The 22,865-nt window shown below is 41.9% G+C and overlaps 1 protein-coding gene across 2 annotated transcripts in view; it reads right to left on the bottom strand.

The window, feature by feature from the left end:
• CEP83 (centrosomal protein 83) overlaps window positions 1-20,495 on the bottom strand; it is a 48,835-nt gene extending 28,340 nt beyond the window's left edge. The window contains exons 1-7 of one of the 2 annotated variants that reach the window (XM_073651691.1): window positions 20,279-20,495; window positions 16,264-16,534; window positions 15,852-16,002; window positions 13,153-13,245; window positions 9,570-9,701; window positions 5,430-5,681; window positions 2,126-2,257 (exon numbers count right to left, since the gene is read on the bottom strand). In XM_073651691.1, coding sequence (XP_073507792.1) covers window positions 2,126-2,257; window positions 5,430-5,681; window positions 9,570-9,701; window positions 13,153-13,245; window positions 15,852-16,002; window positions 16,264-16,445 — 942 coding nt within the window. In that variant the 5' untranslated portion in view covers window positions 16,446-16,534; window positions 20,279-20,495. Of the gene's footprint in view, window positions 1-2,125; window positions 2,258-5,429; window positions 5,682-9,569; window positions 9,702-13,152; window positions 13,246-15,851; window positions 16,003-16,263; window positions 16,541-20,278 lie in introns of both variants that reach the window. The other variant, XM_073651690.1, reaches the window with a different exon arrangement.
• Between the last annotated feature and the right edge of the window lie 2,370 nt (window positions 20,496-22,865).

The following is a 22,865-nucleotide window of genomic DNA, read 5'->3' as shown; positions in this document are numbered from 1 at the left end:
GCCCTGGTTTTATATGCCCTTTCTGGCCATATAAACACCATAGAGGGTCCCCTCCATGATCCAGAAAACATAGGGGCTTGCCTGGAGAAATCTGATATTTAGCTGTGGTGCCATGAAAGGGGCTAGGGGTGATGAGAGAAACCCTTTAAAACTTACAAAAACTTGTAGGATTGCAGCTTCCAATCGGTGGCGCTATAGAGTTCAAGTCCTCTTTTTCTCTGAAGAGGTAATTTGCATATAAAACTTACAAGAGAAGAGTAAGCAGTTTGGTTGCAAAGAAAATCACAGGACAAAAGACTCCACTGCTGCAGGGTTTTGGAGAGAGAAGCCTGGTGTCATCCAGGTGCCTAGACTTCAGGGAAAGACACCCATCTAACACCAAGATTGGAGGTGCACTTTAAATGTTCTGATCTGGGACATTTACATAGGGCCCCACATCACTTATGACACATCCTATCAATATGCCTTAAATGTCCAACATGGGACAACCACTTTAAGCATATTTGCTTTAAACATACTATCACCTATCAGCCCCATAATATAAGCCCCTATCTGTCACATGCAGTATTATGAATGTGATTGGACTAGGAGGGTGGATCTTTGATCTTTCATATTAAAGAATCTTCCAAACAAGATCACAATATAAGCTCCAGGTGCAATATTTAAGGAGCAGCACTCACCAGGGAGCAGGATGAAAAGACGGGACCCCTGGTTCGGTGTTTGAGAAACCTACATATATATACTGCCATGTCACTGTTCGCTCTGTACAACCATCAGGGGAGTGAGAGAAAAGCTCATTTTTTACATTATCGACCACTCCCCATTGGCTTTTTTGTCTACCCAAGGACAGTGAAGATAAGAAGTTGCATATCAGTCACTGCCCTAATTTCATATATGTTACATGTTATTGTGGGCTAACCCCATTATAGGATTCTCCAACAACAGCTTTCCAGGAGGGCTCTGCTCCCAAGCCTTATGGCTTCCTGCTTGCTTTGGGGCAGTAAGCACCTGCCTGACTGATATATTGTACCAGCAGCGGCGTCACTCCACTGGCCCAAATTGTGCACTCTCTATGTTACTATATGAGAAAGCTCTGAAGCTGGCTGGGATCGGGAGCAAACCGTGCGCTCCAGAAATCCAGACCAAGTTCAGAGCGGCACTTACAAGCGCTATTAAAAAGAGCTTGTAACCACTGCACAGCTTCGGCCACCACTGCTAAACTGCAGCAGTGGCTGGTTCTCTAGGCAAGAGCCATAAACAATATTAATAAAAATGACTCCATTCTTGAGAAATGGAGAAAATTTTTAACAAATTGCAAAGTTGCTTGTTTTTAGACATCTAAAAAGCTGGGAATAACCCTTTAAATGTTTCAGCCTCTGGATGCAATAAAGAACATTCAGAGCTTTTTAAGGATATATGGACATCACAAAGGCAGTCTGGGCACTCCCTTCATGGGTCAGTGCGGAGACCCCAAATGCAGAATGTGCATTAGATGAAATTACCATTTAGTGAATATAGAGAGAACTGCAATGTAATGGTCTGCCCGACGACGGAAAAATGAAATATAGTGTCCAATTCATTATTGTGTTTGTGCCTGTTTTTTTTTTTATAATTTTTGGAGTTTTGAGCCTTCTTTTGTTAGCACCAAATTTCCCTTTCCACTTGCATCTCATTTTGTATTTTATATGTGCTCGCCTTGGTATTTTTTAGTTTGCCACTAAAAATGTGGGAGAGTGGGGTTTAGGGTTTCAAGAGGTTTTTGCCTAATTTATCATTTGCAACTTCAAAAAGTTGCAAAATTTGTCACAAATCCCCTCCCCCCTTTATTTTCAATTTTTGAACAATTTGTGCGATATTTTGAAAAAGTTGTGACTTTTTGCTAGTAAGTAAAAAATGTTTAAAGACCGAGAAAAAAAAAAGCACTTTTCACTTGTGCAAAATTCCATGAGACATGGCCGCCATTTTGATGAATCTGGCACAGTAAACGTCAGTGAATGCCGCAAGATAAAAATAGAAGAGTGACTTAAAAAAATAAAATAAAATCATGAATTAGGCGCATAGGCTTTACTTGCAAAAGAAAAAAAAAAGCCTTTGGTGTTATACACGATCCACAAGAACGGCTTACTCTGCTAGTGAGAGAATGAAGATCTCGCTCAGCTTTGTGCAGCTTCTTGTTGAGGATGTCATTTTGCTCGGTGGCTGCCTGCAGCTCATTTTCCAGACGTTCATGCTGTAGTTTTAATGACTGCTTCTCAGCCTGGAGAAGATAGAAGGACATTATGACATATAAAAAGATATAGCTTATTTTCTACCATCTGAATTGGCCAAATATGACGGAATTACTGCACGACTACAATAATAAAATTACAATGGAACCGGATTCTATATTTTAGGAAGTTTTTTCAAAGCTACAGGAAAAATATATCTTTGTACCATGTCAGCGTGTAGATACAAAAATATTAAAAACTGAGAATCCTCAGTGGTTGATACCTTTTAATGGCTAACTGAAAACGTATTAAAAGCCATTAACCCTTTCACAACGCGGCCAATTTCCGTTTTTTCTTTCTTCTCAGAGCCATTTTTATTTACTTTTTTATTTTTCTGTCCACACAGACATACGAGGGCTTGTTTTTTTGCGGCACAAGTTCTACTTTTGAATGACAGCATTCATGTTACTCCACATAGTGTACTGGAAAATGGGAACAAAATTCCAAGTTGTTAGAAATTGAGAAAAAAAATGCAATTAGGACATTGTTTTTTTGGGAATTGTTTTTTTGGGAATTGTTTTTACAGTGTACATTTTGTGGCAAAAATTACCTCACAGTATGATTTTCCTCATCAGTACGAATACAGTGATACTAAACATGTCCAGTGTTTTTATTCTTTTAGTGGTGAAAAAAAAATTTGCAGGCTGAGATGACATTTTAACATTTTGATCACTTGTTACAGCATTTTTTTTGTGGTATTGCAGCAACTAAAAAAACTATTTTGGAATTCTATGAATTTTTTTTTGTTAATGGTGTTTACCAATCGGGTTTCTAATTTTGAAGCCCGGTCACAGGCAGGATTTCAAGGGAGTTCTGTAAGGACAAGCAATGAGGTCTTCAACAGACCCCCTGCTGTCTTAGCAACCATTAGCAGGCCCCTGACACTTAGAATGATGCGTCCCCCCTGCCGTCGCACTCTTAATGCTGCTGTCAGAGTTTGACAGGTAAACAACAAGCACCGCCCGCAAGTGTTAGAGGCAGGCCCAGGCTGTAACACACAGTCATTACCGGACGAGTATGGGCAGGCTAACCCGCTTCCGACTTGCGCTTTACATGTACGGCGGATGTCATGAAGGGATTACAAGGTATCGATCACTGAGGACTCTCAATTTTTAATACTTTTTAAAGAAAGTTATTTTAAAGTGAAGACCATTAAAAGGAGTAAATCTGTGATTTTTTTTCCCACCTTTGTTAGCATTCATATGTGTATGTGTAAGGAGCATATCAACATACTCACGCGTCGCCATCTTCTACACTCCAGCCCAATCCATTGTCACATGATAGAATTTGTGAGTTGTCAAATCACACAGCGTTTTGGAGTGGAGAGCCTCGTTCCGAGTTCATATACCAAAATTGAAAAAAATTAAAAAGTGATCTCTCCTTCAAACAGCACTGTGTTACTGATAGGGTCACAAATGCAGTCATGCGACGCCAGACTTGACTGGTGCACTGCTAAAAGTGACAACTGTCGAGTATGTTACTGCGTTCATTACACATATGAATGCTAACATAAAGGCGGAAATGGGGCAAAAAAAATTCACCGGATACGTTGACATCTGCGATCTGATGTCTTATTCCAGAGAAATCCACGGTTTTCTTATAAATAAATGAGCTGTTCAGGACTATGGGCCGCACATAGATCTTCCTGAGAATCTGTCTCCACAGATTATTTTACATGAAGAGGGAGTTACCAGTGTGATGTGTAATGACCACTCTCTGCTCTCCTGATCTCACTGCAGAGCTGTGTGTGATTATACCTGACACATCTGCAGGTTCCTCTCAGCTCCGGCTTCCATCTCACAGGCAGACATGGTTGTAATATTGCTACAATACAGCAGAGCTCAGAGAGCTTCAGCTGCTAACGTGTTATGAGACAAAGTTCAGTCCTACTGTCCTGTGTAAGTTACTTGTCTCACACTGGTAATTCTACCTTTCATTTACATTAAACCCTGGAGGCAGATTCTCATGCAGATCAGTGTCTGCCTCATTTACATAGAAGAAAAACATGCATTTCTCAGGAATAAGACATCTGATTATAGATCAGGATATCATTATATTCATCTTCCTATGATCTCCATGCCCATTTAGATGGCTTAGGAGGTTTGATCCTACAAACGGATTCCCTTTAAAGTGTAGGAACAGCTGAAAACCTGCTATTAATTTGAAGAGTTAAAGGCTTGTCCCATGAACAAAGTCCATTTTAATTAATAGATCTTAGAATAAAAATAATTTCCACATTTGGAGATGTTAAAAAAATGTTCCTGTGCTGAGATAATCTTATAAATGTGCCCCTGCTGTGTACTGTGTAATGGCTGTGTCTGGCCGTACAGGAACATGTAGTGGAAAAATGGGGCCCTGGAGTTGGTTACTGGTGGGCCCTTGGCAAGCCAGTCTGACACTGAATGTCTATATACTCTTTTGCTTCCTCTCCTGCCCAGGAGCTGTGGTATGATCAGACCGTGTTCCAGCACAGTCATATACAGCCATTAGGCCTCCTTCACACGTCCGTATAAAACAAGTACATGTAAAACCGGTACCGGTGTCATTAGTTTTTTCCTTCAGTGTGTCAGTTTTTACCATCAGTGTTTTTTTTACGAGATGGATAAAGAAATAAATGACAAAGCTTCTCCTATACTTTGAAATGTTAAACATGGACTGTACACTGATGCCATCCATGTTCTGTACATGTTTTAACAGACATATAGACTTGTATTGGCCCTTGTCATCTGTTCTGGCAGAAAAAAAATGGACATGTGCATAGCATCATAGGTTGTAATGGGTATGTGTGTTTTTTTTTCACAGATGCCACACGTACTAGAAACATGGACGTATGAGGAAGCCTTACACATTACACAGCAGGGAACATTTAGAAGATTATCTCAGCACAGGAACATTATTTTTAACACATCCAATTGTGGACCTTATTATTATTCTAAGATCTATTAATTAACATCCTTTGTTCATGGGATAAACCCCTTTAAGTAAAGCAGGCAACAACTTTCCATACATCCATGAGAAACATAACGGCTGTAAGAGAGGGGTCTCCTGCTCAGTGCTCCCTTCTCCACAGCTCTTCTCCATGGAGGATGTGCATTGTATGTGCTCATTTCAATTGGTGCCTATATTTATACTGCAGCATCTTTTAAGACAAATAACTACAACCTCAAGAGATCGGAGAGTCGCTTGAGTCTCAGTCATCTGTCGCACTTGTATCCTCTGGACGTTTTCTGCTTGTGTGCCATAATGTTCTCGCTCAGCTCGCAGCTCTTTCACCTCAGCCTTCAAATCCTCCAGTTTTTGGCATAATAAGACTTTCTCCCCCAGCAGGTCCTCTAAATGTTTGTTACCTCTTGAGCAATCAATACTTAATATCTGACTGTGAAGCTCTTCTTTATCTTTTTCAAGTTGTGCAATCTACAAGAGGGAAAGCAGCAGAAAAGTTAAAAACCCTTAGAAATTAATATGGCTGTATTCTATAGTTTGTTGTTAATACAGTAGTACAGTAATTGATATCTCAGATATAACAGCCCTCACTATAAAAGGACAAACACTAAGAACTATTACAAGACTAGGTAGTTGCCACCTAAACATCCAGTGACTTGAAAACAAAAAAAAGTTTTATCAATCATCATTTTAATTATATCAGAGAAAAAACACAACTTTTTGTGTTATTTTCACCCTTTTGGTCTTTTTTCTCTTCTCTGCAGCTTTGGTCAGTTCACTTCCCATGGGCGGGCACCAGTTTGTCCCATGTGCCGAGGAAGAAGCTGCATCTTCTAGGAGGGCATTGCAGTCCACTTCTGCCAACTCCTCATCTCCCGTCAACCTCATTTATCTCACATCTGTGTAATATCTATGTACACTGCTCAAAAAAATAAAGGGAACACTTAAACAACAGAATATAACTTCAAGTAAATCAAGCTTCTGTGAAATCAAACTGTCCACTTAAGAAGCAACACTGATTGACAATCAATTTCACATGCTGTTGTGCAAATAGAATAGACAATAGATGGAAATTATTGGCAATTATCAAGACACCCTCAATAAAGGAGTGGTTCTGCAGGTGGGGACCACAGACCACATCTCAGTACCAATGCTTTCTGGCTGATGTTTTGGTCACTTTTGAATGTTGGTTGTGCTTTCACACTCATGGTAGCATCAGACGGACTCTACAACCCACAGAAGTTGCTCAGGTAGTGCAGCTCATCCAGGCTGGCACATCAATGCGAGCTGTGGCAAGAAGGTTTGCTGTATCTGTTAGCGTAGTGTTCAGAGGCTGGAGGCGCTACTAGGAGACAAGCCAGTACACCAGGAGAAGTGGAGGGGGGCCGTAGGAGGGCAACAACCCAGCAGCAGGCCCACTACCTCTGCCTTTGTGCAATGAGGAACAGGAGGAACACTTCCAGAGCCCTGCAAGATGACCTCCAGCAGGCCACAAATGTGCATGTGTCTGCACAAACGGTTAGAAACCGACTCCATGAGGGTGGTATGAGGGCCCGACGTCCTCAGATGGGGGTTGTGCTCACAGCCCAACACCACGCAGGACGCTTGGCATTTGCCACAGAACACCAGGACTGGCAAAGTCGCCACTGGCGCCCTGTGCTCTTCACAGATGAAAGCAAGTTCACACTGAGCACATGTGACAGACATGACAGAGTCTGGAGACGCCGTGGAGAGCGATCTGCTGCCTGCAACATCCTTCAGCATGACCGGTTTGGCAGTGGGTCAGTAATGGTGTGGGGTGGCATTTCTTTGGAGGGCAACACAGCCCTCCATGTGCTCGCCAGAGTTAGCCTGACTGCCATTAGGTACCGAACCGGTCATGCTGAAGGATGCTGCAGGCAGCAGCTCGCTCTCCACGGCGTTTCTAGACTCTGTCACATCTGTCACATGTGCTCAGTGTGAACCTGCATTCATCTGTGAAGAGCACAGGGTGCCAGTGGCGACTTTGCCATTCCTGGTGTTCTGTGGCATTTCTTTGGAGGGCTGCACAGCCCTCCATGTGCTCGCCAGAGGTAGCCTGACTGCCATTAGGTACTGAGATGAGATCCTCAGACCCCTTGTGAGACCATATGCTGGTGCGGTTGGCCCTGGGTTCCTCCTAATGCAGGACAATGCCAGACCTCATGTGCCTGGAGTGTGTCAGCCGTTCCTGCAAGATGAACGCATTGAAGCAATGGTGGCCCGCCCGTTCCCCAGACCTGAATCCGATAGAGCACATCTGGGACATCATGTCTCAATCCATCCACCAACGTCACGTTGCACCACAGACTGTCCAGGAGTTGGCGGATGCTTTAGTCCAGGTCTGGGAGGAGATCCCTCAGGAGACCATCCGCAACCTCATCAGGAGCATGCCCAAGCATTGTAGGGAGGTCATACAGGCACGTGGAGGCCACACACAATACTGAGCCTCATTTTGACTTGTTTTAAGGACATTACATCAAAGTTGGATAAGCCTGTAGTGTGTTTTTCCACTTTAATTTTGGGGGTGACTCCAAATCCAGGCCTCCATTGGTTAATAAATTTGATTTCCATTGATGATTTTTGTGTGATTTTGTTGTCAGCACATTCAACTTTGTACAGAACAAAGTATTCAATGAGAATATTTCATTCATTCAGATCTAGGATGTGTTATTTGAGTGTTCCCTTTATTTTTTTTGAGCAGTGTATTTCTTCCCCCTTGCTCTCATACTTGTTTGTTACATCTGCCCACATAGCTCCATTTCTCCTCTTATTATCATTAGTATCAGCCTCCTTACAGTCCTATCACTAAGCAGAATAGCTGCTGATCACGTCGGTCCACCATTCTATGGAGGGGGGAGGAAAAATGAAGAGCAGATTGATACACAAGCAAGGAAGCACACAGAACAAGAAGTTGCTTTCTAGCAAATGATTTAGCTTCTTCCAGAACTGTATTCACAGATACACTGCTTAGTGCTGATCTATAAAGTCTTCCAAGCTGCTTCTATCTGCGCTACAGGAATCGCCCTGTTTCTGTCTACTATGTATGGGAAATCTCATAACAAGTAATCTCCACCCACTAGATCAGAGAGAACTGAAAATTCAAGACAGAGCTGCAGAGGAGGAAACTGCTGAAAAATGCATAATAGAAGTTATATAATGGACAGAAATAGTGTTAATCCTCATGAACAGAAATGATGGATTATTTTGGACAGTTACTTGAAATAACAAGTATACTTTAATGGTAGTTAGACTATGGTAATATTATTTCAGTTAGGCCTCATTCACACATCAGTTTTCTTCTCATATGAGGAAAAAAAAACTGACCGATTTTCTGCTGGATAGGATATGAAGCAAAAAAAAAGGGGGGGGTTCTCAAGCTTCTCCTATCAAAGAGCCAGTGAGAAAAAAAATGGACAGCACTAGGCTACGACTAGGATTGTCAAAGAGTTTTCATTTGTTTTTGGGGTTTTTTTCCACTGACCTATTCACTTGAATAAGCGAGTTTTGTCCACAAATCAGGTCTAAGAGAGATGTCACTTTTTTTGTAAATTTCTGCAAACCATTATTCACATAAACAAACGCATAGACTAGAATGGATGCGTGTTCTATTCAGAAAAAAAAACCATGGATAGAACATGTAGGTGAAACACTGATGTCTAAATAGGAACCTATTTACAGGTATGCATCATATAACTAAGGAATAATAGACAGCAGGCAATTCATAATTGCTTACATCAGGAAGATTCAATTGATTTTGTATACCAATAACAGGACCGCGGATTATAGGGGGGTTGTCCACCCCCAAAATTTCAAATTAAAACCTTTCAGTAGACTCTAAAAAATAAATAAATGTAAATTCACCTTACTGATACTCTGACATACCTCTTCTCACAATAGTTTAAATCAGGGATCCCCAATCTGTTGCTTGCAGATCCATGATGTGTGGGGTGAAAAATTGAGGACCACTGGTTTAAATTATGTTTTAAAAAGATTTTTTTTTTATTTTAGCGGCTTATCTTCAAGCACTGGCCAGGTTTCTCCATACTTCATGTTCTGATTCCTCTGCAGAGCTGCAGTTATCACGTGCCTATCCGGCCAGAACAGAGAGCACAAAAACCAGAAAGGGTCCGATACATTGTTAGAGAAAGAGCGGTGGTGGACCAGTAAGGGGAGAATACTTCATTTCATTATTTGAAAGAATACTGATGCTTCAAAAAATAAAAATAATAAAAACACACAGGTGCAGGCAGACCCTTTAACACATTTTTTTCAATAGATACATTTTTTTTCTCCACTACATTCATAACACTAACTAGACATTGGAAAATTAAATATTACCTGTGCTTCAAATCTGATTTTTTGTTCTTCTAAAATTCGATGTTGTTCTTCCCTCTGGTGTTCGAGCTGAGATGCAAGGATACCATTTTCGTATCGAAGCTTGTTGTAGTCTCCTCTGTATTTTTCAACTTCCTACAAATATTAAAACCATGGATTGTTAAAAAAAAAAAAGATAGAAATACTTTACATCTGACCAGATGGAAATGGAAGTTCTATCACAGCAGACTTTAACTAAACTATGAAATATGGTGAACCGAACAGCTGATCACTGAGGTTTAAGGGGGTCCCTGGTGAGGCCGGACTCAGTGTTAGAAGCACGGCCCTAACAAAACACACACAGGCCTCTTTTGACTTGTTGGCCAGTGTTAAAGCTGCAATATTTCAGTTTTATTTTAATTACTTTTTTCCCCATTAAATATGTTCAACATGAAAATAGGATTTAAAAAGGAGCTTTATTGTAATAAAAAATAACACTTCTCAAACAAAATTCAATACAGAACTTTTTTTTCCTTACATGTGGAATACCCATATACCTGATCACTGGTTTTCTAAGTTGCTTCAAACCGTATAGTTCATCCACTGGCGTGCCTCTCCTGCTGTGGCCGAGCACGCGTAGATTATATCGGTAGTATTCAGACAGAGAGTGCACATATCCTTCACATGGGCCCAGGCAGACATCGAGGTCCTCCTAGCCGGATGTCAGGCCCCAGGCTACAAAGCTCACTGACACAGCACCCAGTGCTAATGATAATATGATGCAGGCACACAGCGACGCGGTCTGTCTTTAATGTGGCCGAGGGCTCACAGTGATCTGTGACTTCTGGCTTGTACTTCCAGTAGCTGAAGAAGTGATCACTGTACACTCTCAGCCATAATGCAAACAATCAGCTGCAGAGAACAATGCTGCGTGCCTGCAACAAGCAGTATAGAAATGCTATCACTGGCACATCCAAAGTGGCGCTGATGACTTCTGTAGGTGTCAGAGCGATCATATGATGCAGGCATCTATCTGCACTATGGACGAGAGGCGTAGTGATCAATACCTTCAGTTACGGAGCACAAGCCAGGAGGCACAGATCATTGTGTGCTCTCCACCAGAGTAAAGGCAGACGGCATCACTGTGTGCCTGATCAGATAGCCATCAGAGATGGTTACGATGGTCAGTCGCCTGCTCGGCCCGGAGTCGTACAGCACGCTATGAGAACTCCGCTATCTGCATGGCCCATGTGAAGCACATGCAAGCTCTCTATCTGAACACCACAGATGATATCTACATGTGCTCGGCCACAACCCGAGAAGCCTGCTGGTGCACGAACTGTGCACTTTAAAGCAACTTAGAAGACCAGTTACACACTCCGAGAAGAATCGTTCTAGTACTTTTCACACATTTAATTCAATTCAATTATAATTTACCCAAAAAGATTATAGTTTATGTGTTTGCATAAATGTGGTTGCACACCCATAAACTAACACTTTGATAAAGTACCCTCTGAATTTATGATGGCATTCAGTCTTTTTTGGGTAGGAGTCTAACAGCATGGGAGTTGCAGAAGCACTCTAAATTTGTCAGATTATGAGGGCATCTCCTGTGTATAGCCCTCTTCAGGTCACCCACAGATTTTCAATTGGATTCAGGTTTAGGCAATTCCAAAACTCATCTTCTTCTGGCAAAGCCATTCTTTTGTTGATTTGGAGGCTTTCTTAGTGTACTTGTCGTGTGAAAATGGTGAAATTCACCTTCATCTTTTCAGCAGAGGCCTAAAGGTTTTTATGCAAAACTGACTGAAAATTTCAAACTGTTCAGAATTCCTTCTACATCTACTAAAGCCCCACCAGTTCCAGATGCCAAAAAACAGCCCCAAAGCATAATGCTACCTTCACCATGCTTTACTGTGGTTATGGTGTTATTTTGGTAATGCTCAGTGTTGGCTTTGAGCCAAACATCCCTTTTCGAATTATGGTCAAATTCATCCTTGATCTTACTAGACCATAACACGTATTCCCACATGCTTTTGTCAGACTTGATGTAGGTTTTGACAAAATATAGTTGGGCTTGGATGTTTTCTCTTTGTAAGAAAAGGATTCAGTCTTGCTCCCCCCCCCCCCCACCACACAGGCCAGATATATGATGAAGAATCAGGAAGATTGGTGTCTCATGCAGTACTCACTCAGCACTGGCCAAAAATTTCTGCAGCTCCATTAATGTTGCTGTATGCTACTTAGAGGTCTTCTGAACTTATTTTCTTTTTGTTTTTTCAATAATTGTTGAGGGAATTCCATTTCTAGGTAATGTCATTGTTGCACCATTCTCCTGACTGATAAACTTCTACAATGAGATACCTTTGCTGTGTAGTAAGCTGCTGTTTTCAGACCATGGCATTTGCTGTAAAATGCAACTAACATGTCAGGAAAATCCTACTAGAATTGCTAAACTGCATATGGGGTTAATCAGAATCACTTTAAATAATGGCAGCTGTGTACCAAATATTATTTAATATGAGCTTAAATGTGATTGGCCAATTCTGAACACAGACACATCCATAGTTATAAAAGGGTGTTCACACTTATGTAACCACAATATTTTAGGTTTTATAATTTTTATATTTTCCCCTTCAAAAAGATTTCAGTTCATTTCTCAATGGATTTGTACAGTTTATGGACGACATTAAAGGTGGAAAAAGTTCTAAAATGATTTTTCTTGGATGACAAAAATCTGGCATTTTAACAGGGGTGTATAGGTATTTTATATCCACTGTAGGTATGCCTGATGTAGAAAAGGGGTGTATTTCTGGTATTAAATACTGTTTGAGAAGTGTATTATTTTTTCAAGATCTTTTAGATGGGATGCATTTTTTATTGTTGTAAAACCCCTTTAATGGGCATCTGTCAGCAGGATATAACCTCCTAAGCCATCTATATGGGCATGCAGGTCATTAAAAAAAAATGAATAAAATGAGCCATTATGATCTATGAGCCGGACACAGATGTACCTGAGAATCTGCCTATAGAGCTTATTTTAAAATTCAATGGGGCGTTACCAGTGTGAGACATGTAATAACCAACACTTTGAATACATAATCACACACAGATCTGCAGTGAGATATGAACTAACACAGTACAGCAGAAGAGAACTTTGTGTTATTACAAACACATTTGTAATTGTCCTCCAACAGTGCTATCAACTCTGCTGTACTGCCTCACCCATCACTGGCTGGCTGTTATTACATGTCTCGCACTGGTAACACCCCCATTCATTTAAAATAAGCTTTGGGAGACAGATTCTCAAGGAGATTTGTGTCCGGCCCATAGATCTTAACAGCTCAATTGTATATTACAGAAAATGTGGATTCTCTGGAAAAGCTGCATGCCCGTATAGACCATTTAGGAAGGTTGATCCTACTGACAAATTCCCTTTAAACCATGGGCAACAGAACAGCTGTGCCTTTTGCAGGGATTGCAGTAAAGTAATGGTAAATAATGGCACCTCCTGTTAACTATGCAGGAAAAGGCAAAATTGTTCAACTTAAAAGGTCTGAATGAAAATATGTACATAAGAGAAAAGGTAATCAGAGGTCAAACGCACATCATTGAGTTTTCGAAAATGTTCCCGCATCGGAGCTTCTACTTCCTGTTGTAATTGAATCTTCAGCAGATCCAGTCTCTGGGGAGACAGCACCTGGAATTAAAACCGGAAGTGTAAAAAGAAGTCTCAGAAAAAGAATATAAACATATATAAAAAAGTATGTAACTTATCATTTCAGATGTTAGTGTTATCTGATGGCCATGGTTACTGTAGTGCTGTGTGGTGCAATGGCCCAATAGGAGGGTAAGAGGAACTTTGCCCTGAGGCAGAGGATGTTTTGGCCACTTGGCTCATTCCTCCTGCAGTTATTATGTTGCACTTAATATAATAGGAACTACTAAAAGAGGTTGCCGAGATGTGGCACTTTACTTTCATCATAGGGAATCTTCCATCGGGGATCCGTCTGAATTACATATTTCAGAGATTTACACGGAAACTCTGGTGTAAGTGCTCAGCGCAGAGCGCAGGATAAATGTGAGCAGAGCCTTACAGCGATCTTTGGGAGGCAGAATGATCAAGAGCAGGTGAAGAATTGGTTTTATTTATTTTTTACGCCGTTCCTGGTGCAGTATAAGTGATTAGACGACTTTATTCTTCAGGTTGGTGTGATTACAAAGATACTAGTTTTATATAGTTTTCTTATGTTTGGCTGCTGTCACACACTAAGAAACACTTGCTTATGTAAAAAAAAAAGAAAAGTTTTTGCATCACCATATTTTGAGAGCTATAATTTTCCTATATTTCTGCCGATGGCCATATGATGCCTTGTTTTTTGAGAGACAAGTTGACGTTTTTATTGGTACCATTTTCGGGCATGTGACATTTTTTAATCACTTTCTATTCTGATTTTTGGAAGGCAGAATGAACAAAAAACAGCAACTCAGAGAAGTTTTGTTTGTGTTTTTTTTATGCTGTTCACCGTGTGGTAAAATTGATAAGGCAGTTTTATGCTTTGTGTCAGCACGATTACAGAGATAAAAAATGATATAATTGTGGTATGTTTTGGCGCTTTTATATACTAAAAACAATGTTATAGAAAAAAAATATTGTTTTTTTGTATTGATGTATTCTGAGAGCTATAACTTTTTTATTTTTCCACTGATGGAGCTGTATGGTGGCTTGTTTTTTTGCGGGACAAGATAATGTTTTCAGCAGTACTATTTTTATTTACATTCGTCCTTTTTGATCAAGTTTTATTCCACTTTCTTTTACAGCGATATGATGAAAAGCCATTGTTTTTTGCCACATTTTTTACGGCGGTCACTGTAGGGGTTAACAAGCGTGACAGTTTTATAGATTAAGTAGTCATTCCGGACGTGGCAATACCAAATATGTTTACTTTTTAATTATTTTTGTTTTTACGCAAATATATGGTGTAATATTTTTTGTTCTCCATTTTGCGTTTTTTTTTTTTTTTTTCCAATCATCTTAACTTTTTTTTTTTAACTTTCATACCTAGTCCCTCTGTGGGACATTAACTTTTATTAGTCTGATCACTGGTCCCATGCATTGCAATGCACCAGCACTGCAATGCATAAGACCTGTGACATTACACAGGCAGATTGCCTGTTACACCCTGCCTATGGCTGTGTTTAACAGGCCAGCATACCTGGCACACCAGGAGGTCATTGTTTGACCTCCGAATGCCATGACAAGCATCGGCTCCCCATGATTTCGTCACAGAAGTGTTGATGTGGATAAGAGAGGGAGCCCACTCCCTCACAACCTTTCAAATGCCGCAATCGCATCTGGAGCGTAATTCAGCAAGGGGCGGTGCGGGCTGTCAGTGACAGCGGTTGGCACTGAGCTGACACTGTGTTTAAACACAGTGGCAGCTTAAAGTCATGACGAACATAGCATGTCATGATGCTGGACACCTGCTCATGACGTGCTATGTCTGCCATTGGTCGTTAAGGGGTTAAAAGGAAAAAGCAAGTCTGGAAAATTTGGTTGCTATGACCATTAAGCTATGAGATAACAGAAGTAGAAGCAGTAGTGAAGTATCTGGTGGATGTAATGCTTCATGAACATGGCTTACAAATAATGCAGGCTATTTAATGAAAAATGAATAAGTTAAAGGGAAGCTGTCACCAGAAAAAAACGCTACTAACCTGCAGATATGGGGTTAATCTGCAGGTTAATAGTGTTACTAACCTGCCCGGCGCCTGCACTTGGCCAAACACTGCAGGGAGAAAATTAACTTTATTCCCCATGCAGCATTCCGGTTTCAGTCACTGGGGCGGCGCCGCCGCTGGTTCATTCACCACACTGAGCATTGAGAGCAGCGGCTGTAACCGCACCCTCGGGCCTAACTGACAGCCGGTCCTAATGCAGAGTGAGGGTCAGTCAGGGCCAGGGCTTGGTTACAGCCGCCTCTCTGTGTGCTCAGAGTCATGACTGAACCAGCGCTGCGGGAAGGGGGATACAGTTCATTTTTTCTCCTGCAGCATTCGGCTAAGTGCAGGCACCGGGCAGGTTAGTAGCGCTATTAACCCCATATCTGCAGGCTAATAGCGTTTTTTTCTGGTGACAGGTTCCCTTTAAGCTTTGCTAGGCTATTTGTCCCGATTATTGGGTTGCTTTTCTGCAGAGAATGAAATACATAACTGATCCACAGAATATACATGGTAATGTGAACGAGGTCTGAGGTTGATGACCAAAGCCTCAAGAGAAATGCAAAAAGAAGCAAAGTGCCTTACTTGTAGCTTCAGTTCTTCCACTTCTCTCGTTTTATCTAACAGTTCCCCTCGGAGCTCAGTCAGTAAGAGCTGAAACTTTTCCTGCGTGTTGTGCCTCTCCGCTGACAGCTGCTTACATTCATTCTGAGACTTCATGAAGTCGGCCTGCAGCCTGGGAGTACAGGAATGAAAAGTCAGGATGCAGGGTCCAACATGGTAATAAGAAAGGTGGGGAAAACCAGATGTGGAAATCCAGTAATCCAAAATCTATGTAACGTGTGTAGAAGTCTTTAGGGACTTTGGTGCAGATTGGCAGGCTGGTTCCAGAGTCATTTGACTTGATGTGTGAACCCAACCTTACAATTACCGACATCACAGTACAGTCCAGAAATGCAGCAGTTAGACAGTAAATACAGGTACGCTGGGGTCTTACCTGGAATGCTCCGTTTTCAGGGTTTCATAGTTGGTCCTGTGATTTTCACATCTCATCTTTTCGCTAATTAGAAGTTTATGAAGCTCAGTGTCCGTCATATGGGCAGTAGCGCTGCCACTCAGCTGGGGCGCCAGCATGGGAATAGAGTCCATCTTCTCAGCTGCAGGTGTGCCCGCTACCATGTGAAATGCCGCAGAACAAACAGCAGACAACGGTGGATTTACTCACTTTCTGCTTCTTTTACATCATCTCCCACAGGAGTAAATTACATCTGTACCTGGAGGGATGGGCACAGTTATCCATACAATGTATTAGGGACATTGACACAGTAAGGCTGTGGCACAAATATCCTATTCATATTGGTATACCAATCGGCCCTGGTACTCGCACAATACGCTATCCTCTACACAAGGCCATGGTAACTCCATATAAAGGGAAGACAAACCATCCTGACACCCCTCTCTAAGTTACAACCTGTTCCCAAAATGAATTGAAAAATATAGGATAGAAACTCACATTTTATCACCGATATGTACGTATTGTACAATTACATTTTGCTGGTTTGACTCAAATCTGATCTGTCACCAGACTTACATTATGAAATAGAGCTCATGGATCTGATGAAGTTGGTGTACTTACTGTGAAAAAGCCATGTCAGAATAGCGGTAGAAACCTTTGTGAAAATTCAGCTCTACTTGGACACACTTTAATTTGAGGATTAAATGGCCATTTTGACAGATTTTTTACAGTAAGTACACTAGCCTCATCAGATCTATGAGGTGCATTTAATAATGACTGCAGACAGTGGTGACAGATAAACTTTAACCCCTGTACTCCCTCTGTCAGGTGCGGGTGTATGGAGTGGTCTCAGAAGCCAGGACAGTATGACACTGCAGCCGGACAGAAGCCTTACCAATTGCTATCTATCTGCTGGCATCACTTCTGATTAGTAGGCCGGTGCAACATCATTCCACAACGATGACGTCTCGTCTAAAAATCAGAAGAGGGGCTGGGACCTCCAACAGGTAGGATGCAATTCATAGGGCTTCCATCCAGTGGCCACAGAATACACACGTGGCTGCAAATGTATTCATTCATCTCTACAAAGTGCTTGTGAAATTATGAAACTCTGCAATTTACCTTATATTAAAAATCATCTCTATCACAAGAATGGAAGGATTTTCAATTCTATTGTTTACAGCTTATTGTCTAGGTTACTGGCCACCTCTGAAGTCCTATACAGTTAGGTCCATATATATTTGGACAGAGACAACATTTTTCTAATTTTGGTTCTAGACATTACCACAATGAATTTTAAACAAAACAATTCAGATGCAGTTGAAGTTCAGACTTTCAGCTTTCATTTGAGGGTATCCACATTAAAATTGGATGAAGGGTTTAGGAGTTTCAGCTCCTTAACATGTGCCACCCTGTTTTTAAAGGGACCAAAAGTAATTGGACAATTGACTCCAAGGCTATTTCATGGACAGGTGTGGGCAATCCCTTCGTTATGTCATTCTCAATTAAGCAGATAAAAGGCCTGGAGTTGATTTGAGGTGTGGTGCTTGCATTTGGAAGGTTTTGCTGTGAAGTAAACATGCGGTCAAAGGAGCTCTCCATGCAGGTGAAACAAGCCATCCTTAAGCTGCAAAAACAGAAAAAACCCATCCGAGAAATTGCTACAATATTAGGAGTGGCAAAATCTACAGTTTGGTACATCCTGAGAAAGAAAGAAAGCACTGGTGAACTCATCAATGCAAAAAAGACCTGGGCACACACGGAACACAACAGTGGTGGATGATCGCAGAATAATCTCCATGGTGAAGAGAAACCCCTTCACAACAGCCAACCAAGTGAACAAACACTCTCCAGGAGGTAGGCGTATCAATATCCAAATCTACCATAAAGAGAAGACTGCAGGAAAGTAACTACAGAGGGTTCACTGCACGGTGCAAGCCACTCATAAGCATCAAGAATAAAAAGGCTAGACTGGACTTTGCTAAAAAACATCTAAAAAAGCCAGCACAGTTCTGGAAGAACATTCTTTGGACAGATGAAACCAAGATCAACCTCTACCAGAATGATGGAAAGAGAAAAGTATGGTGAAGGCGTGGAACAGCTCATGATCCAAAGCATACCACATCATCTGTAAAACACAGTGGAGGCAGTGTGATGGCTTGGGCATGCATGGCTGCCAGTGGCACTGGGTCACTAGTGTTTATTGATGATGTGACACAGGACAGAAGCAGCCGAATGAATTCTGATGTATTCAGAGCCATACTGTGTGCTCAGATCCAGCCAAATGCAGCCAAACTGATTGGTCGTCGTTTCATACTACAGATGGACAATGACCCAAAACATAAAGCCAAAGCAACCCAGGAGTTTATTAAAGCAAAGAAGTGGAATATTCTTGAATGGCCAAGTCAGTCACCTGATCTCAACCCAATTGAGCATACATTTCACTTGTTAAAGACTAAACTTCAGACAGAAAGGCCCACAAACAAACAGCAACTGAAAACCACCACAGTGAAAGCCTGGCAGAGCATCAAAAAGGAGGAAACACAGCGTCTGGTGATGTCCATGAGTTCAAGAGTTTAGGCAGTCATTTCCAACAAAGGATTTTCAACCAAATACTAGAAATGAACATTTTATTTACAATTATTTAATCTGTCCAATTACTTTTGGTCCCTTTAAAAACAGGGTGGCACATGCTAAGGAGCTGAAACTCCTAAACCCTTCATTCAATTTTAATGTGGATACCCTCAAATGAAAGCTGAAAGTCTGAACTTCAACTGCATCTGAATTTTTTGTTTAAAATTCATTGTGGTAATGTCTAGAACCAAAATTAGAAAAATGTTGTCTCTGTCCAAATATATATGGACCTAACTGTAAGTGGTAGCTGGTTTCCTAGGCAGCGATGCTTACAAGCTATTTGCTATACAGCTTGCAAGTGTTGCTCTGAAGCTGGCTGGATCTGGCCACCATCAGTACCCGTGGTCCTCCGATGATGCAGAAGCAAAGTGCAGAGTTCGGATGACGGATACAACCATGCCATTGGTCCGAACTGTCAATCATCAGGAACATACTGCCCTTGGCAAGCAGGAAGCAGCGGGTTCTTGAAGAACAATCTACCCATTAAACGATAGCAAATTGGCTTCTGTGTAGCCTGATCAGTTTTCATGTAACAGCCTGAATTGGCTGTGGCAAGAGGGGCATTAAACAGGCTGACAAATAATCTATGTTCACAGAACAATCGTTGAAATGATCATTCTGTGCAATAGGCAGCCATTGTTCTTGGCAGCAAACACATCTCCATTTTGCAAGGGACAATTCGAGGCCGAGATAGATGATTTAAAATTGGCTTATAAAGAGGTTGTCAATCTACAAATCTGCAGTCACTATGTGTGCTTGGAAATCCTCACATCACGCAAGTGTATCCACCCTTCTAGTCTGATTGTGGCCGGGAGGATTCATGTTGCATACTTGTGGTCACATAGTCGCCATTCCCGGTGCTGACACCTATTGCACAGAATGATCGTTTCAATGATTGTTCTGTGAACATAGAGGATTTGTCAGCCTGTCTAATGCCCTTTTACACTGGCCATTCAGGCTGATCAGGCTACAGGACATCATCCCACTCGTTATCATGCGTTTGCCAGCCTGTTTAGTTGGGCTGATAGCCAGGAACACTAATTCCCCTATTATCAGTTGGCTCTATGTGCCATGAATCTGACCATTATTGTGGTGACTATAGATTTCTACAAGTCCCCCATTGTGCTCACTATGATGCCAGTGACTGCACCTGTCCCCCATGGTGCAGATTATATCCAGCCTGGAGATCACTGCACAGGGACAGCCATGGGAACAGACAGGTGAAGAGCTGAGGAGCGTCCTGTTACCATAGCAACACCCCCACCGAGGTATACCTGCTCCCATCCGGGACTGGGACCCCACTACACACTGAGGCGCCAGCTGCTGTCAGAGAACGCCATATTCCATGTTAGTAAACACTCACCGTCCTCCGGTGACAGCAGACACGGGCGCCCACGCTTGTTGATTCCTGAACCACAAGTAGTTTCTTCGTGAACATTTTAAAAATGGCGCCGTAGCTCCTCCCTCTAGAGCGACACTCCTTGGGTCCAGTCAGTGTAGACTGATCATTGCGGGAAGGTGAGGAGCCGCGACATTTCCGAGAAATCACAAGCTCCTCCCGGAGACGCGCACATGCGCAGTCAGAAGCGGTGACGGCGTCACTACGCTGGGATTGCCGCGGGAGGGCGCGCCGTGCACTAGGAGCGGGCAGACTGGCGGCACTGCTGGATGTATGGGGAGAACACTGCTATGGCAATGTGGCTGACAGCTGCTAGGACTGGGTGATTTCCCTGCCTCCTTACATGTACTGAAAAGTGGGAGAGTGGCATGAATAGATTTCTATAGCTGTATAATGAACATACAGATACATGTAGATAAAGATTATATACACACATAAAGCTATATGGATATATACAGTGGTGTGAAAAAGTGTTTGCCCCCTTCCTGATTTCTTATTCCTTTTCGTGCTTGTCACAGGGAACCTGTCACCATGACAATGCAGTATAATCTGCAGGCACCATGGTCTACAGCAGATTCAGTATAACCTGTGTGTTCATCATTTAAAGGGGTATTCCCATCTCCAAGATCCTATCCCAATATGTAGTAGGTGTAATAATAATAATATTAGCAAATACCTCCAATTAGAAATGTACTGTAGTATAGTTTTTCTGATTCGCTATGTCTCTTTCCTCATGTGCAGGTATTGCAGGACCTTAGGTATCCATGGTTATGACCACTGATAAACTGGATACCTAAGGTCCTGCAGTGCTCTGCACATGAAGAAAGAGACATAGCGAATCAAAAATACTATACTACATTGTTTTGGTGACAGGTTCCCTTTAAATGTTTCAGATCACAAAACAAATTTAAATATTAAATAAAGATAACACAAGTAAACACAAAATGCAGTTTTTAAATGAAGGTTTTTATTATTAAGGAAAAAAGAAATCCAAAGCTACAGGGCCCTGTGTGAAAAAGTTATCCCCCCTTATAACACAATTGTGGTTTATCACATCTTTAGGAAGTTCAATTTCCCTAGCCACACACAGGCCTGATTACTGCCACACCTGTTCTCAATCAAGAAATCACTTAAATAGGACCTGCCTGACAAAGTGAAGTAGACCAAAAGATCCTCCAAAACTAGACATCATCTTGCGATCCAAAGAAATTCAGGAACAAATGAGAAAAAGTAATTGAGATCTATCAGTCTGGAAAAGATTATAAAGCCATTTCTAAAGCTTTAGGACTCCAGTGTCACGGGTGTGTCAGGGATGACAGACAGTCATACGGTATCCAGCTGTAGAAGTTCACTGCGTTTGGCCTTACAAACATCTCCCTGATCCTTTTATGATTCCTCTCTTTAGGACCCAGTGGTGATCCTCACCTTGCTTGGGGATTATACCTTTCCCTTTAGGACCCTGAGGTCTCCTCACCTTTCTGCTGTCAATCAGCACTACCTTCCTGTATCCTTAAATACACTCAGATTCTCCAAGAGTTGCTGGTGATAACGTGTTATACCTATTTATGCCTGGGATTCTCGTAGTCGAGTAGAATTACTTTGGAGTTCCTTAGTGGATTGTTGCCGTGCTTTCTCCGGTTTCATCTTGGAGCTAAGTGTATTCCCTTGTTTGTTTTCCCCTGTGTGTACTGTAGTTGATAGTGGGGCTGACTTAGCTCTCACCCCTCCAGCTCCCTTCCTAGGGCCTAGCCTTAGGATCAGCTAGGGCCAGGTTTTCTGCTCGGCGATAAGTGCAGAATCTATTTAGGGTTTATAGGGGAGTCAGGGTTTGCCATTAGATCTGTTTAGGGGTCTCCACTCTCACTTTCCCTAGTTGTAGGGCCCCTCCCCTTTTCCCATCGTTATACACTCGGTTTTCACTATACCCTGCGTGACATTATCACCAGCCAGTTAAAAAAAAAATGACTTTCGTTTTTTTTTGTTTTTTTGTGTTGTTATGAACTGTAAAGTGCTGCGGAATACGTTGGCACTATATAAATAAAGATTATTATTATTATTATCCTGTTTCGGTGCTGGCGGAGCAGCTTTGGAATTTGTCACTGGAGGTAGCTAACCTTCGATCAGCTGTTCAGCAACAGCAGTGGCCCCAGACTCCTAATGTTGGGGACACTGCGGGTAGGCTGATTCAGCTTGAGCCCAAAATTGCTCTCTCAGACAGGTTTTCAGGAGGTAGAGACAAATTTTTAGTGTTTAAAAAAACTAGTAAATTATACTTTAAGCTTTGACCCTACTCCTCTGGAGATGAGGAGCAGCGAGTGGGGATTGTTATTTCACTGTTACAAGGAGATCCTCAATCCTGGGCTTTCTTTTTGCCACAGGGCTCTGCTTGCCTCAGATCGGCTGAAGGATTTTTTGGGGCTTTGGCCCTCATCTATGATGATCCTGACCAAATCTCCTTGGCTGTATCCAGGCTGCGTTGCCTTCAGCAGGGGTATCGGTCAGTGGAGACTTATAGTTCAGAATTCTGCAGATGGGCAACGGATTCCAAATG

This window comes from Phyllobates terribilis, unplaced genomic scaffold, assembly GCF_046119375.1.
Source record: "Phyllobates terribilis strain yellow unplaced genomic scaffold, ASM4611937v1 Scaffold_11__3_contigs__length_659146591, whole genome shotgun sequence".
NCBI classification, from domain to species: Eukaryota; Metazoa; Chordata; class Amphibia; order Anura; family Dendrobatidae; genus Phyllobates; species Phyllobates terribilis.
This window is presented reverse-complemented; position numbering and strand designations above follow the sequence as displayed.